The 11,625-nt window shown below is 41.9% G+C and overlaps 1 protein-coding gene across 1 annotated transcript; it reads right to left on the minus strand.

The window, feature by feature from the left end:
* Positions 1-1,265: 1,265 nt before the first annotated feature.
* Positions 1,266-9,907, minus strand: LOC145449781 (TAR DNA-binding protein 43-like). Its single transcript, XM_080328206.1, has 7 exons — positions 9,697-9,907; positions 7,829-7,969; positions 6,664-6,824; positions 5,047-5,187; positions 4,401-4,569; positions 2,415-2,648; positions 1,266-1,709 (listed from the first exon to the last, which is right to left on the minus strand). Exons 1-7 carry the CDS (start codon positions 9,836-9,838, stop codon positions 1,393-1,395), a joined length of 1,305 nt encoding a protein of 434 aa, XP_080184332.1. The 5' UTR covers positions 9,839-9,907; the 3' UTR covers positions 1,266-1,392.
* Positions 9,908-11,625: the final 1,718 nt, after the last annotated feature.

An 11,625-nucleotide genomic window follows, 5' to 3' on the forward strand; every position in this document is an offset into this window, starting at 1 on the left:
ATTGTTTTGCGTAAGCGACTGTAGGATTTCTGGCAATCCAAAAGCTATCTTCCCGAGTGCAGAAATTATTGAATCTGGTCTTGATCGAAAGCTACTGTTGCACCGATTCCGAAAATAGAAATTAAAATAATGATCAGGCACTGATCCACCAAGAATCCGTCCTCCAAGTCTGAAATATCGGCATTGTCCGAACAATCGGAGAGTCGCAATGAGTCTTTGTTATGGCCATTGTGTTGCGGTTACCCGATTGTTCTGAACAATGCCGATATTTCAGACTTGGAGGACGGATTCTTGGTGGATCAGTGCCTGATCATTATTTTAATTTCTATTTTCGGAATCGGTGCAACAGTAGCTTTCGATCAAGCCAGATTCAATAATTTCTGCACTCGGGAAGATAGCTTTTGGATTGCCAGAAATCCTACAGTCGCTTACGCAAAACAATTCTCCTCTCCAGCCTCGGCGAAGCGGAACGAAGCTGCAAAATCGGTCGTTGCCGTTCCATGTTTAATTTCCATACTGATACTATCGCTTTCCATAAACGAATGAATGAAACAGTGCGCTAGTGAAAGACGTTCAGTGTGGCGCAAGTTTTTCACAACCAGGCATGCCTGTCCCGTTCCCCAGTCAACGAATACCCCAGGAGACCCATCACTGATGCCAATTGAAATCCTACCGCAACGCCAATCTCGCCTACACCTTATTTCTACCTACAGACAGTGGCGTAGCAGCCACTTGGCGCTTATGGCCCTGAGCCATGGGCGGCAGGCTGCAAGGGGGTGGCAAAATGTGAGGTGATGACCTTTTTTTAGTCAACACAAGATTTCCAACAAATATAATTGACAAGATCGAAACTATTTCAAAATTTGGGCGGTATTTTCAACGAAAGCTATCGACGACAGCATATGCTCCTACGCCACTGCCTACAGACGTAGATTTCAATTGCTTGCCTGCTACGAGGTTGTTCTCTTTGGTCTCGAACGTTCACTGCATATGCCCAGTGGTAGGAATCATTCAGTTCTATTACAGACGTCAAAACCTCAAGCCTGTGCTATTGAAAGTGATCGACAGTAACCAGCAATGCCAACCCGTTCGCCAACCACGGAGACGGTTCTATAGAACCAGTCGAATCAGACCACTGCATATGCCCCACTTCTAGGTCTCTGTAAATGCTCACAGCCGCATCAATCCATGAATGAATTCGCCACAGAATCATCTAACGCTACTCAGGTTACTGCGTCCTCTTAGAATACACAAAGACAAAATAATCCTTCAGAAGGACAATGTGTATTTACATAAGATTACCAAAACATTCGAAGTGGAAGTTGCGGCGACCCCGAACGTAATCGCAAACCCGTAAAAAGATGAAAAAAAATCCACATCATATCGAGCGCATCACTGCCAAGGCCACCCGGAACTTCCCTTCTGCATGTTGTTTCCTCTGTTGTTATTCCAGCTACCGTGTTTGCCCCCGTCCTGCCCTCTACCACCGCCTCCGTTCTTTGGTGGCGCATGCGAGCCTCCCGGTTGCATTTGCCCACTGCCCATTATACCGGTAAGAGTCTGGTGCCAAGAACCAAGCGCCGCGGCGATCATTGCCGGATTCATCATGCTCATATTGAACTGGTTAGGATTCGTCCCCATACCATTGTAGTTTTGGCCGGGCCCCAGAAGTCCCTGATCATTTCCATATTGACTGTTGTTTCCGTCTCCTGCAATACAATTCAAATTCCATAATATATTTCACACGAGGCAAATGAGATACATGAAATTGTATCGAAACCATCGCTATTACCAAATTAACCAATTGAACGAGTCAGTGAATTCGAATATGTTGAATCAGCTAAACGCTCCAGGGTACGGCTCTGAATTGTCAGCCGTCATTGAATGGCCATGTCATCAAATCGAAAGAAACAATAGCAACAAGGAGGCCGAGAGAGCCATTGTTTTTTGAGATGCCAGTGCCCGGTGTGACTTGTCTAGAGCGGTGGTCTTCAACTTCAACCAGTGTGCACGGCGCACACCAGAGTGCTCAAAAATCTGCACGGGGCGCACGGAAAACATTGCACTTGAAATCATTGGTCGATATTCAGTGGGTGAAACTTTTGAATTTGCTGACATTGTTGTAGTAATCAGCCTCTTCAATTGACCAATACAGCCAGTTTGCCAGAAATCTCACAATTTGACAGACAAAACTGAAAACCTTATTGAAGTTTGCATTTGAATATTAAGTAGCTTGACTTGACAGGAGTGTAGGAGTCAGGGCTACAACTATGATCCTACTGACCAGAGTTCGGTAGTATAGATACAATGTATAATACACAATGTGTACATTCCACACGTATCGAGCATGCAAACCACGGATTGCCACATCATCCAAGTACAGCATCAGACTACATAAAAAAAGAAGACAATACCTGAATAGCCACCAGCGCCAGACCTATTCCATCCGCCGCTGCCGGAACTTCGTTCCGATCCTGACCCAGACGGTCTGTTGTTGTAAAAATATCCACTAGAGCTACCGGTAGAAGAACCGGCATTCCCATAACCCTGGCTTTGCGGTGCCTTTTGCGTCTTGGGGTCAGCAGAGCTCGTAAAGACGCTGACGCCGTTGATGATGTGATCCTCGCCGCACAGGCTAGCTGCGACGTCTGCACAGAGGAACAGATTCGGTGATGGAATGCAAACTGATATCGTAATCTAAACAAACGGTTCTCAACTGCTGGTCCGAGTCAAGTTTCCTGCCGGTTCGCCAAATATATTTTAATTATGTATCTCAATTCAAAAATGCTAGGAGTTGGTATGTAGGGTGGAGTGAAAACAACCTTTTTTTTAAATAAAAAAAGGGGGTTCTTAAATCCCGACAAATGACCTAAAACTCCAATAAAAATTGAATTTAGGAGATTGCCCCATTTTCCTGCCGGCAACCCCCCAATTTCTGCGTGAGAGGGGGTAAAATTGCCCATCTCGACAACCACTGGTCGTAGAGTCATACTATATAGCTCAAAAGTCGCCAAAACATCATGTTTCCAGCTGTCTTAAGAGGAAAGTTTTCTCTATTGTGAACACAAAACGAGTTACAGACAAAAACACTGAAATTTTGAAGCGGGTAAATGGCGGGAGTAACTAAGTTACATGTTAGTGTGATTTACACAAGAACAGGAAAATAATTCAATCTCATAATGTAAAAGCTCACTGGTAAGGGCTGTTACTCCAACTATATTTAGAACAGGCCCGCTGGCGATTCATCTGGTCCTTGCGGGCTATCTGGGGCCCGTGGTGACCGCATTGGTGACCCCAGATCTAGAATATGGCTGTGGATTGTGGAAGGAGACCCCCGGACCCCTTGAGTGGGGTGGAAGGACACAGTCATGCTTCGACCACGGGCCCCAGGTAGCCCGCAAGGACCAGATGAATCGCCCGCAGGTCTGTTCTAAAAATAGATGGAGTGACAGCCCTTACCAGCGAGCTTTTACATAATGAGATTGATTTATTCAGCTGTTCTTGTGTAAATCACACTAACAGGTAACTACTTAGTTACTCCCGCCATTGACCCGCTTCAAAATTTTAGTCTTTTCTTGCTGTAACTCGTTTTGTGTTCACAATAGAGAAATCTTTCTTCTTAAGTCAGATAGAAACATGTTTTGGCAGCTTTTGAGCTATCTATCAGGACTTTATAACCAGTGGTTGTCGAGACGGGCAATTTTACCCCCTCTCGCGCAGAAATTGGGGGGTTGCCGGCTGGAAAATGGGGGCAATCCCCTAAAATCAATTTTTATTTGAAGTATCAGATCATTTTTCGGGATTTAAGAACCCCCTTTTTTCGATTTAAAAGAAAAGTAATTTTCACTACACCCTATTGGCCAGTGTCCATTAATTAGAGAAATGAAACAGCAAATGTAAAAAAAGATTTATGAATTTGCAATGTTTTTCCGTATGGTGTCGTGATATAGAGTACATGTGCTTTGGACTTGCTATACGTCACAAGGGTGCAAGTGTTGTACGAAAATGTTTCTGTTCAAAGTAGCCTACAACTCGGTCAAGACCGGTATATGTATTGTGTAGGTTTAAGAAGTCTTTTTAAAGGAAATTTCGACATTACAAATTAACGACATTTGGCAGGATGTTACAACATACCGTTACATCGCATTTCATTCAAAACTGGACAATTAAAATCAAGCTAGTGGTTTGTAACAGCACTTCACCCTGCAGAAACTTCAATGGAACCACACAACATGCCTATTAACAAAAATACGGCATCCAATGAAGTTTCCAATACTTGCATTTGAGTTGCATACGTTTGCCGTAATTACATTTTGCGATAATTTTGATTTTTGAAGGTTCACCGGTCCGCAAGCTCAAGAAGATTGAGAACCACTGATCTAAACGTCACGATAGCCTACCTGCGTCTTCGAAAGTGACGAACGCAAAAGGTCGGAAAGGCTTCGGAATGAACACGTCCGTCACTTCGCCAAACTGCTGGAAGTAGTCGCGAAAGTCTTCCTCGGTCATGTCCTCGGTGGCACGCCCGACGAAAACTCTGTTGCTGATTTGCGGCTGGTTGTGCTGTTGCTGAATGTAAAAGTCAAAGTGATCGATTAACATCGAGCATGTACGTAACACCCGAAGCGGTGAGTAACAAAGAAATTCTACCTTTTCAGAGTAAACGAGGTTTCCCCTCCCACCTACACGTCAGGTTTACTTGACAGTTTTTACAAAAGCACCAGAGGTGGTCAGCAACAAAGTAGCCAACCTACATTTTTGAAATGATTTTTCCCTATTTGCAATACTTACTTAAGTGGCTATGTTTTTGACTTATTACACTTCTACTTCAGAGATATTTGAAGGCAAATTCATTGACTTCTCACATTTTAAATTTTGCTAAGTAAAAACCAGTTCGCATCAGTTTCGCGAGTGAAATTGTGATACCAGCTTAGAAAAATCTACCCTGTATCGCCTTAAATGAATATATTGCACGTATTTGTAGTGCCATCATTCATTTTGTGTTTATCGCAAAGACGTCACGAAAACACACAGGGAATGTCGAACCTTCGAATAAGGGATCTTGACGTCGCACCACCTTCCTCCGATCTGGTGCTTCTTACTGGTGACGCGTTTCTGGACTTCGTAATCGGCGAATTTCACGAAGCCGTATCCCTTTGACTTGCCCGATTCGGGATGGGTTTTGAGCTGAAAGACAAAGACTTCGATACACGTCGTCGACACAGACAAGACGACGAAGTTTGGAGAAGGCCGCGCCGTATGCAATCTAAAACGCAACAGTCATCACATTAATCACGGCAGCGTCGTCTTCTTTCGCGATTCGATTTCCTCTTCATCGTCAGTCCTGAAAAGTAATTGCAATTTTGAAATGACAAGTTCGGTGTGGTTGTCGACTTGAAAATGCGATTCAACAATGATGTGTTTCATGTCAGTAATTCGCCAGTGCTACAAACTAGTCCGTAGTACGAACAGAAAAGGACATGCCAAGTAATATTGGAATCGAGTCCAGGAATAAATGACAACACATTTTTAAGGCATTTTAAACACTAAATAGTTCCCTTCAAGCACATAATATACCACAGGATGGCAAATTCATCAGGTAAGGGGCTATCAGCTATACATACCACACAGTGTTACAGAATACACCGTAATCACACCTGATTTCACAGCAAGGAATTCTTCTGCATTGATTTAAGCAATCCTAATATGTGATACAACAACATAAGCTAACCTAAACATTTCTGGAGAATCAAAAATCGTAAAAGACAAACCTTCCACTGTTGCACGATGCAGCATCCAACATTCACATCTTCAGACAGATAGATAATGACATCAGCATACGGTGATATCAATTCCCAGTCATTCCATCCTAAGCTTCACCATCATACATAACATAACCACTGTCACCAGTGGGTCTCGAGCTTTAATTCTAACCGACAGCCGCCCATTATATCATTCGCAAACAATTGTGACTGAAACTAGGCATTGTGCGAGCAAACGTATACTCAGACTTAATCTATCACTCATACCCGAAGTATAACTATTAGGCCTGTTCGAGTGTTTGTGACATTATCTCGTAGAAGCTTTGCTGCATATCCAGTAAAACATGACTTTGAAACAACTACAATAAATCACATACTGACAAACGCAGAACACACCGAGTAAAGTATGGTACATGATGATGAAATCTTGGGAATCAAATTAAGATATATCAATATAATTGATATCCAACCAAGTGTCAGTATCAACGGGAAACCTACCTTGTTGAAGTTTGTAAAAAATAACACCTGGTAGTTGGAAATGCCACACAAATAGAGGCACTAGAAAAATCCATGGACCCTTCACGTCAAATATTCAGCTCACACCAAGTTTTTGTTACTATACAGTAATCGTAATGCTTCGGGACTACAGGAGGCTAAATTCACAAGGCAACTGTTATTTCAGATGCGGTCGATAGAAATTGAACAGGCCTAATTGCTAGTAACGAGCAGCTCATCTCTTTGCACCTACACAGTAGCACTGCAGTCATCCATAGCTTTGTGTTCCAGAACAGTTCAAACATTTTGCACACAGTATTACCCCACCATGTTTGACATACACTCGTAAAATTGAATCCTATACCTGGCAAGAACTAAATGCACAATACAGTCTGTCAGCATTCACCTGTGCCAGGACCAAGTCTCCGAATTGGGCGAAATATTGATTGAGTTGTGCTTCAGTAGTTTCCCAAGGCAGTCCCATCACAATTAGGTCTGAACACTTTTGGGCGGGCCTCTTGCTTCGAGTACCTTGACTGTCAGAGTCATCCATTTTGCGTTTGTTATCTGGAAATTAGGGCAAATAAACGCTTAGTAACGATGGAGATGTTTGAGCAAAAATGTGACGATGATACATACTAGACTAGTAGAGTAGTCCACCATAACTCGGTGGCTTTGTGCCAATTGTAAAATTCAATACCAAATAATATTATGATATGTTATGATATTCTGCCTTCTTCTAAATTGCTATGGGTGGAAGGATTATATCTACGGATTAAATGAAATAAATTGTTTTTGTTTTGCTTTCAATCATTTAAAAAATATCCTGTAGTGGGCAAAGTCACGCGTTTAACAGAGTGACCTCAGTTGATCACCATTTTTGCATTGCCAAGAGAACTGGCATTTAAATATGCCAATCAAAAAAGTTAAAAGGTGACCTAGGCACTCTAAAGTATTTTTTTTAATATACAATTGAATAGTATATTCAAATTGAAATGAACCAACTGACGATTACCCCTGACGAGTGTCAGCCGAAAATATTCGGGTTCATTTCAATATGAATATACTATTCAATTGTATATTGAAGTTCTGTACCTCCAAGAAGCTCTTCAAATATTTTTTTTAAATAAGCGACTTGTCAGATTTGCATTTAATGTTGTTTGTAGCTGATTTACCCAGTAGGCTACTCTTTACAACGTCTGGCACAAAGTTCTCTTCGATATTTCCCCGGCATATAGCCGGCCAAAGACATCCCATAACTTGAAGAGAAGTGATCGGCCAATTGATATAAAGATGTGAAAATATGGTTGAATCTTATAGAAATATAATTTGCAATATCAGAATTGCATTGACACAGATTGCAACTAAATGGCAGCTAAAGTAATTACGCATTGATACCTTGTTCAATGGCTGCAATCGAAAAAATCTACCCGTCATTGCTAAATTCGCCCCATGTTACAGCAACTTAAATCATACAATTCAACTCCACCCAACGACTGCCAGTCGTTCTTAACAAATGAGCACTTACCATATAAAATATACAAAGGGTGTAAAGGGAGAGCTGGCATTACCTTTAGGATACACAACGATATACAATAGATCGCCCCAATCACCATCTGGCGGGTGTAGATTTCCTTCTGAAACACGGACTCCCCTCATTGTCTGCGTTGAAGTATTTCTGTATTTCAGTCCACAAGCTCCAGGAAATTGTGCTGTGATAAAATACAGTTATGAATATTCCATTCGTTCATCAACTTGTTTCAGCCGTATAGTTATTCAAGTGTTAATTCATCGTGTGTAGGTTTCAAAAGTTGGGTTACATCATCTCTTTCTCAGTCATATCACATGAATCTGCAGTCTGCACGCATATCAAATTTTTGGTGGATGGAGGGGTTTCATTTTATGGACCCTATTCACCCAGTAGATCTCATGTATCATATGCATGCTGAATTACAGCTTACAAGTAACAGAGTATGACATAAAAAGGACAATCGGCGCTTCTTTGTTTTATGATCATGACAAGCCAGTGTTCCCCCATGACATTAACAAATGTTTCCAATGAACATGTCGAAATTTATAAACGTCAAAATAAATTGTTTTTTGCATTTGGAGAGACGGATATTAGGGTTGGGGTGGGGGATATTAGGGTTGGATGTAGGAGATATTAGGATTGGATGTGGGAGATATTAGGATTGGAGGTGGGTTAGGGTCAAAGTTGTCGTTAGGGTATCCCAAGATTAGGGTTGGCGGAGGTGGGATATTAGGGTTGGAGATGGGGTTATTAGGGTTGGGGGAGGGTGGATATTAGGGTCGGTGGAGGGGGTATATTAGAGTTGGAAGGGGGGATATTACGGTTGAGGGAGGGGTTATTAGGGTTAGGGAAATATTCCCCTCTCCTCCAACCCTAGTATCCCCCTCTCCCAACCCTAATGTCCCTCTCTCCCAACCGTGAAAAAGCCCTCCCTAAAACCTAATATCCCCTTCCCTCAATCCTAATAACCCGCTTCCCCTAACACTAATATCCCACCTTCCCAACCCTAGCACTATCTCCATTCCCCCAACACTAATATCCCACCTTCCCAACCCTAGCACTATCTCCATTCCCCCAACCCTAATATCCGTCTCTCCAAAGGCAAAAAAAATTATACGTTTATAATTTTTACCGTGTTCATGGGAAACATTGGTTGGTGTCATGGGGGAACGCTGGCATATCATGATCGTAAAACGAAGAAACGCCGGACAATCAATGAAAGGTAGGTACAAATAGAATAAGATTTTTAGTGCTACAGTTTGTAGATATTGTACGATACATAAAAAATAGAGCCTGGGGTCTGGGCATCACGTTGTGGTAAATCTGTTGAATGTGCTTTACAAAAGCAAGCGCTACAGTTATGAAGTTTCAATTATGGATATAAAATTTTATGGGCAACTTCCCCGCCAGGTGAAGAGATACGGTACGCTACATTTTATCAATTACCGGAAGGCCTACTGCGAATAACGAGGGTTGGAGTGATTGCATGCAAAATAAGTTCAGTCACCAAAATGTTAGAGTTGGAGGTTAACGTGTTTAGGGTAGGGGTAAGAGTCCTTATGGTTGAAATTAGGGTTGGGGTTAGCGTATTTTGGGTAATGACCCTAACACCCAAACCTAATGTCCTCACCCACCCTAATGAACCGCACCTCAATCCTAAGAAACTCTCTTAAAACTCTAATGAACTCTACCTAAATTACACGAACCCGATAAGGAACCCCACACGGGACCCTAACCCCCAACCCTAAGGACCTTCCATAATACTAGTTACATGATTGTGACTGTTTTTATTCTGCATGTAGCGATTGACCTTATTCTGCATGTGACTGACCTTATTTTGCATGTCGCGACTGACCTTATTTTGCATGCAATCACACCAACCCTGTAGCGAATAACAGTTATACAGACCTGTTATAGTTGAAAGTAAGACAGTGTTATCGTCCTCCGAGGGTACCTCAATTGGTTCTTCATTTTCATCATCAGCAATTCTTATGTATTGTTGCTGCCGAACAATGTCCTGTTTCACCACGTAGCCTCCGGAGACAGCCATTCTATATTAACCTCGCTGGCGGCTAGAGAGTAAGCTGTAAGATTACCGAAACATAGATCAAGCGTTCGTACCCGCGTAATATTTCATCCAGGAGAAGAGGATTCCGCCAGGGAATTCCAGCCCTGGTGAGCCCTGTTGCCTCGGCGTTGACTTTAACCGCCCCAACCAATGCTAGTCTGTCCTCAAGATTACCGGACCACAATCTGACATATCGACCTCGCCTACCGACACATGCCGCATCCATTTTGTCGCTTACTTTTACGGTATTCTATTTCTTTTCCATTCCAGTGTGCACATGCCTCTTATTTATGCAGTAGGCCAAGGAGGGTGCCTGATTAAAAGACTACCCCAAGTCGTTTCGGCAACCTCTTATCTTTTCATTACACCGCAATCGTGTGGTGTATTCATTTGGTAAAAATTTTAATAATATGATGATGAACCTCGACTCAACCAAGACCCAGCCCCCAGTCATCTGAGCAGTGTTGCCACTCGAGGTTCTGGAAAAAACACTTGATTTGCCAACTTGAAAGACACTTGTTTTGAAATTTAGGGCAAATCTATTGCATAAATCATAAAATATGAGGGGGATGCATTGATTAACACCCCTACTGTAATCTCAGTACGTTTTGCCTAATAACAGGTGAGCAGCGATGATTCTCCAAGTTGAAGCAATTTGATAAAAAAATAAAAAGAATAGTGTGAGGACAGGACACCGATTTCATACAAGATTAACACCAATTAAGAAACTTAACAAATGACAAATTCATCACGTTTTCTGCAATCTTTTTCACATCAGGCAATATTGATAATATTCATTTCCCATAACATATTTATATTTTTTTCGGATCTGAACTAAAACAGATTCTCCGAATATAAATAATATCCATTACATTCAATCCAATCCGATTGCGGGATATAAAATTGGTGCAGCTGAAGCATCATACACTCACATATCAATGAGTGGTTTTCCGGCATTTCCACAGTCGAAGGTTCAATGAAAGCTATACACAGGGACGACAGGGTCTCAGAGACATTAGTAAATTAGAAACAAAACCATTGAAGCCAAATCACTTTAGGGATGCAATAATGTCCTAGTAAAATTAAACTTTGGCGTTATGACAATTTCAATTCAAATATCGTATCCCAAGACATTTGCATCCTTGGAAAGACCAGCGATATATAAGTGAGACTGAGAGTAGTCTATACCCCAGGGCCTACACAAAATATGCAATCATTCATGAATTGGCCTAAGCAATTTGGACAAGTTATCATATTCGCTTCTATCATCGGTTTGGGACTTGAAAACCTTTCTCAGGCTAGGATCTACACTATGCCAGAGATAGAAATGAGAGACAGCAAGGCAATTTACGTATGGGGTGCAGGAGCTCGTGCTCCTTCTCTCCCGGAATGGAATTGGTGGCAACGTCACGCGGGATTTTATCTTTATTTGCTTAATAATTCTATACAGAAAAGCTCTCATCACGCAGGATTTATTTCAAAAAATGAACCGAGATTCCATATAGGCTTCTCTCCAATCTGTTATTGAACAATACTACATCACGTGACTTATCGCATAGTTATAACCCAGTGCATATCAAAGATTGACTCAGAGAGACTCATGTACGCTAACTTACTGCTTGTACCCGAATTGATATAACCGTCCGTACAATATATCTGGAAAAGGCAATTGTTTGTGTCTATTGAACTACAGTCAAGAACTACACAGGACGTTCGTGTCAGCTACTGCTAGTTGAGTATATACTGTAAGCTGCTATCCGTAGACCACG

The sequence above is a fragment of the Botryllus schlosseri genome, chromosome 11 (assembly GCF_051294905.1).
Source record: "Botryllus schlosseri isolate E-star chromosome 11, Bs_hap1, whole genome shotgun sequence".
In the NCBI taxonomy this organism is placed as follows: domain Eukaryota; kingdom Metazoa; phylum Chordata; class Ascidiacea; order Stolidobranchia; family Styelidae; genus Botryllus; species Botryllus schlosseri.

What these genes read in the sequence shown, in the direction of transcription:
- LOC145449781 (XM_080328206.1), bottom strand. Translation starts at nt 9,838, where the DNA reads ATGGCTGTCTCCGGAGGCTACGTGGTGAAACAGGACATTGTTCGGCAG. An exon ending in GAGACTTGGTCCTGGCACAG is followed by an intron (nt 5,188 to 6,663) that starts GTGAATGCTGAC and finishes TTTGTCTTTCAG; the next exon opens with CTCAAAACCCATCCCGAATC. An exon ending in CGTCACTTTCGAAGACGCAG is followed by an intron (nt 2,649 to 4,400) that starts GTAGGCTATCGT and finishes TCCTCTGTGCAG; the next exon opens with ACGTCGCAGCTAGCCTGTGC.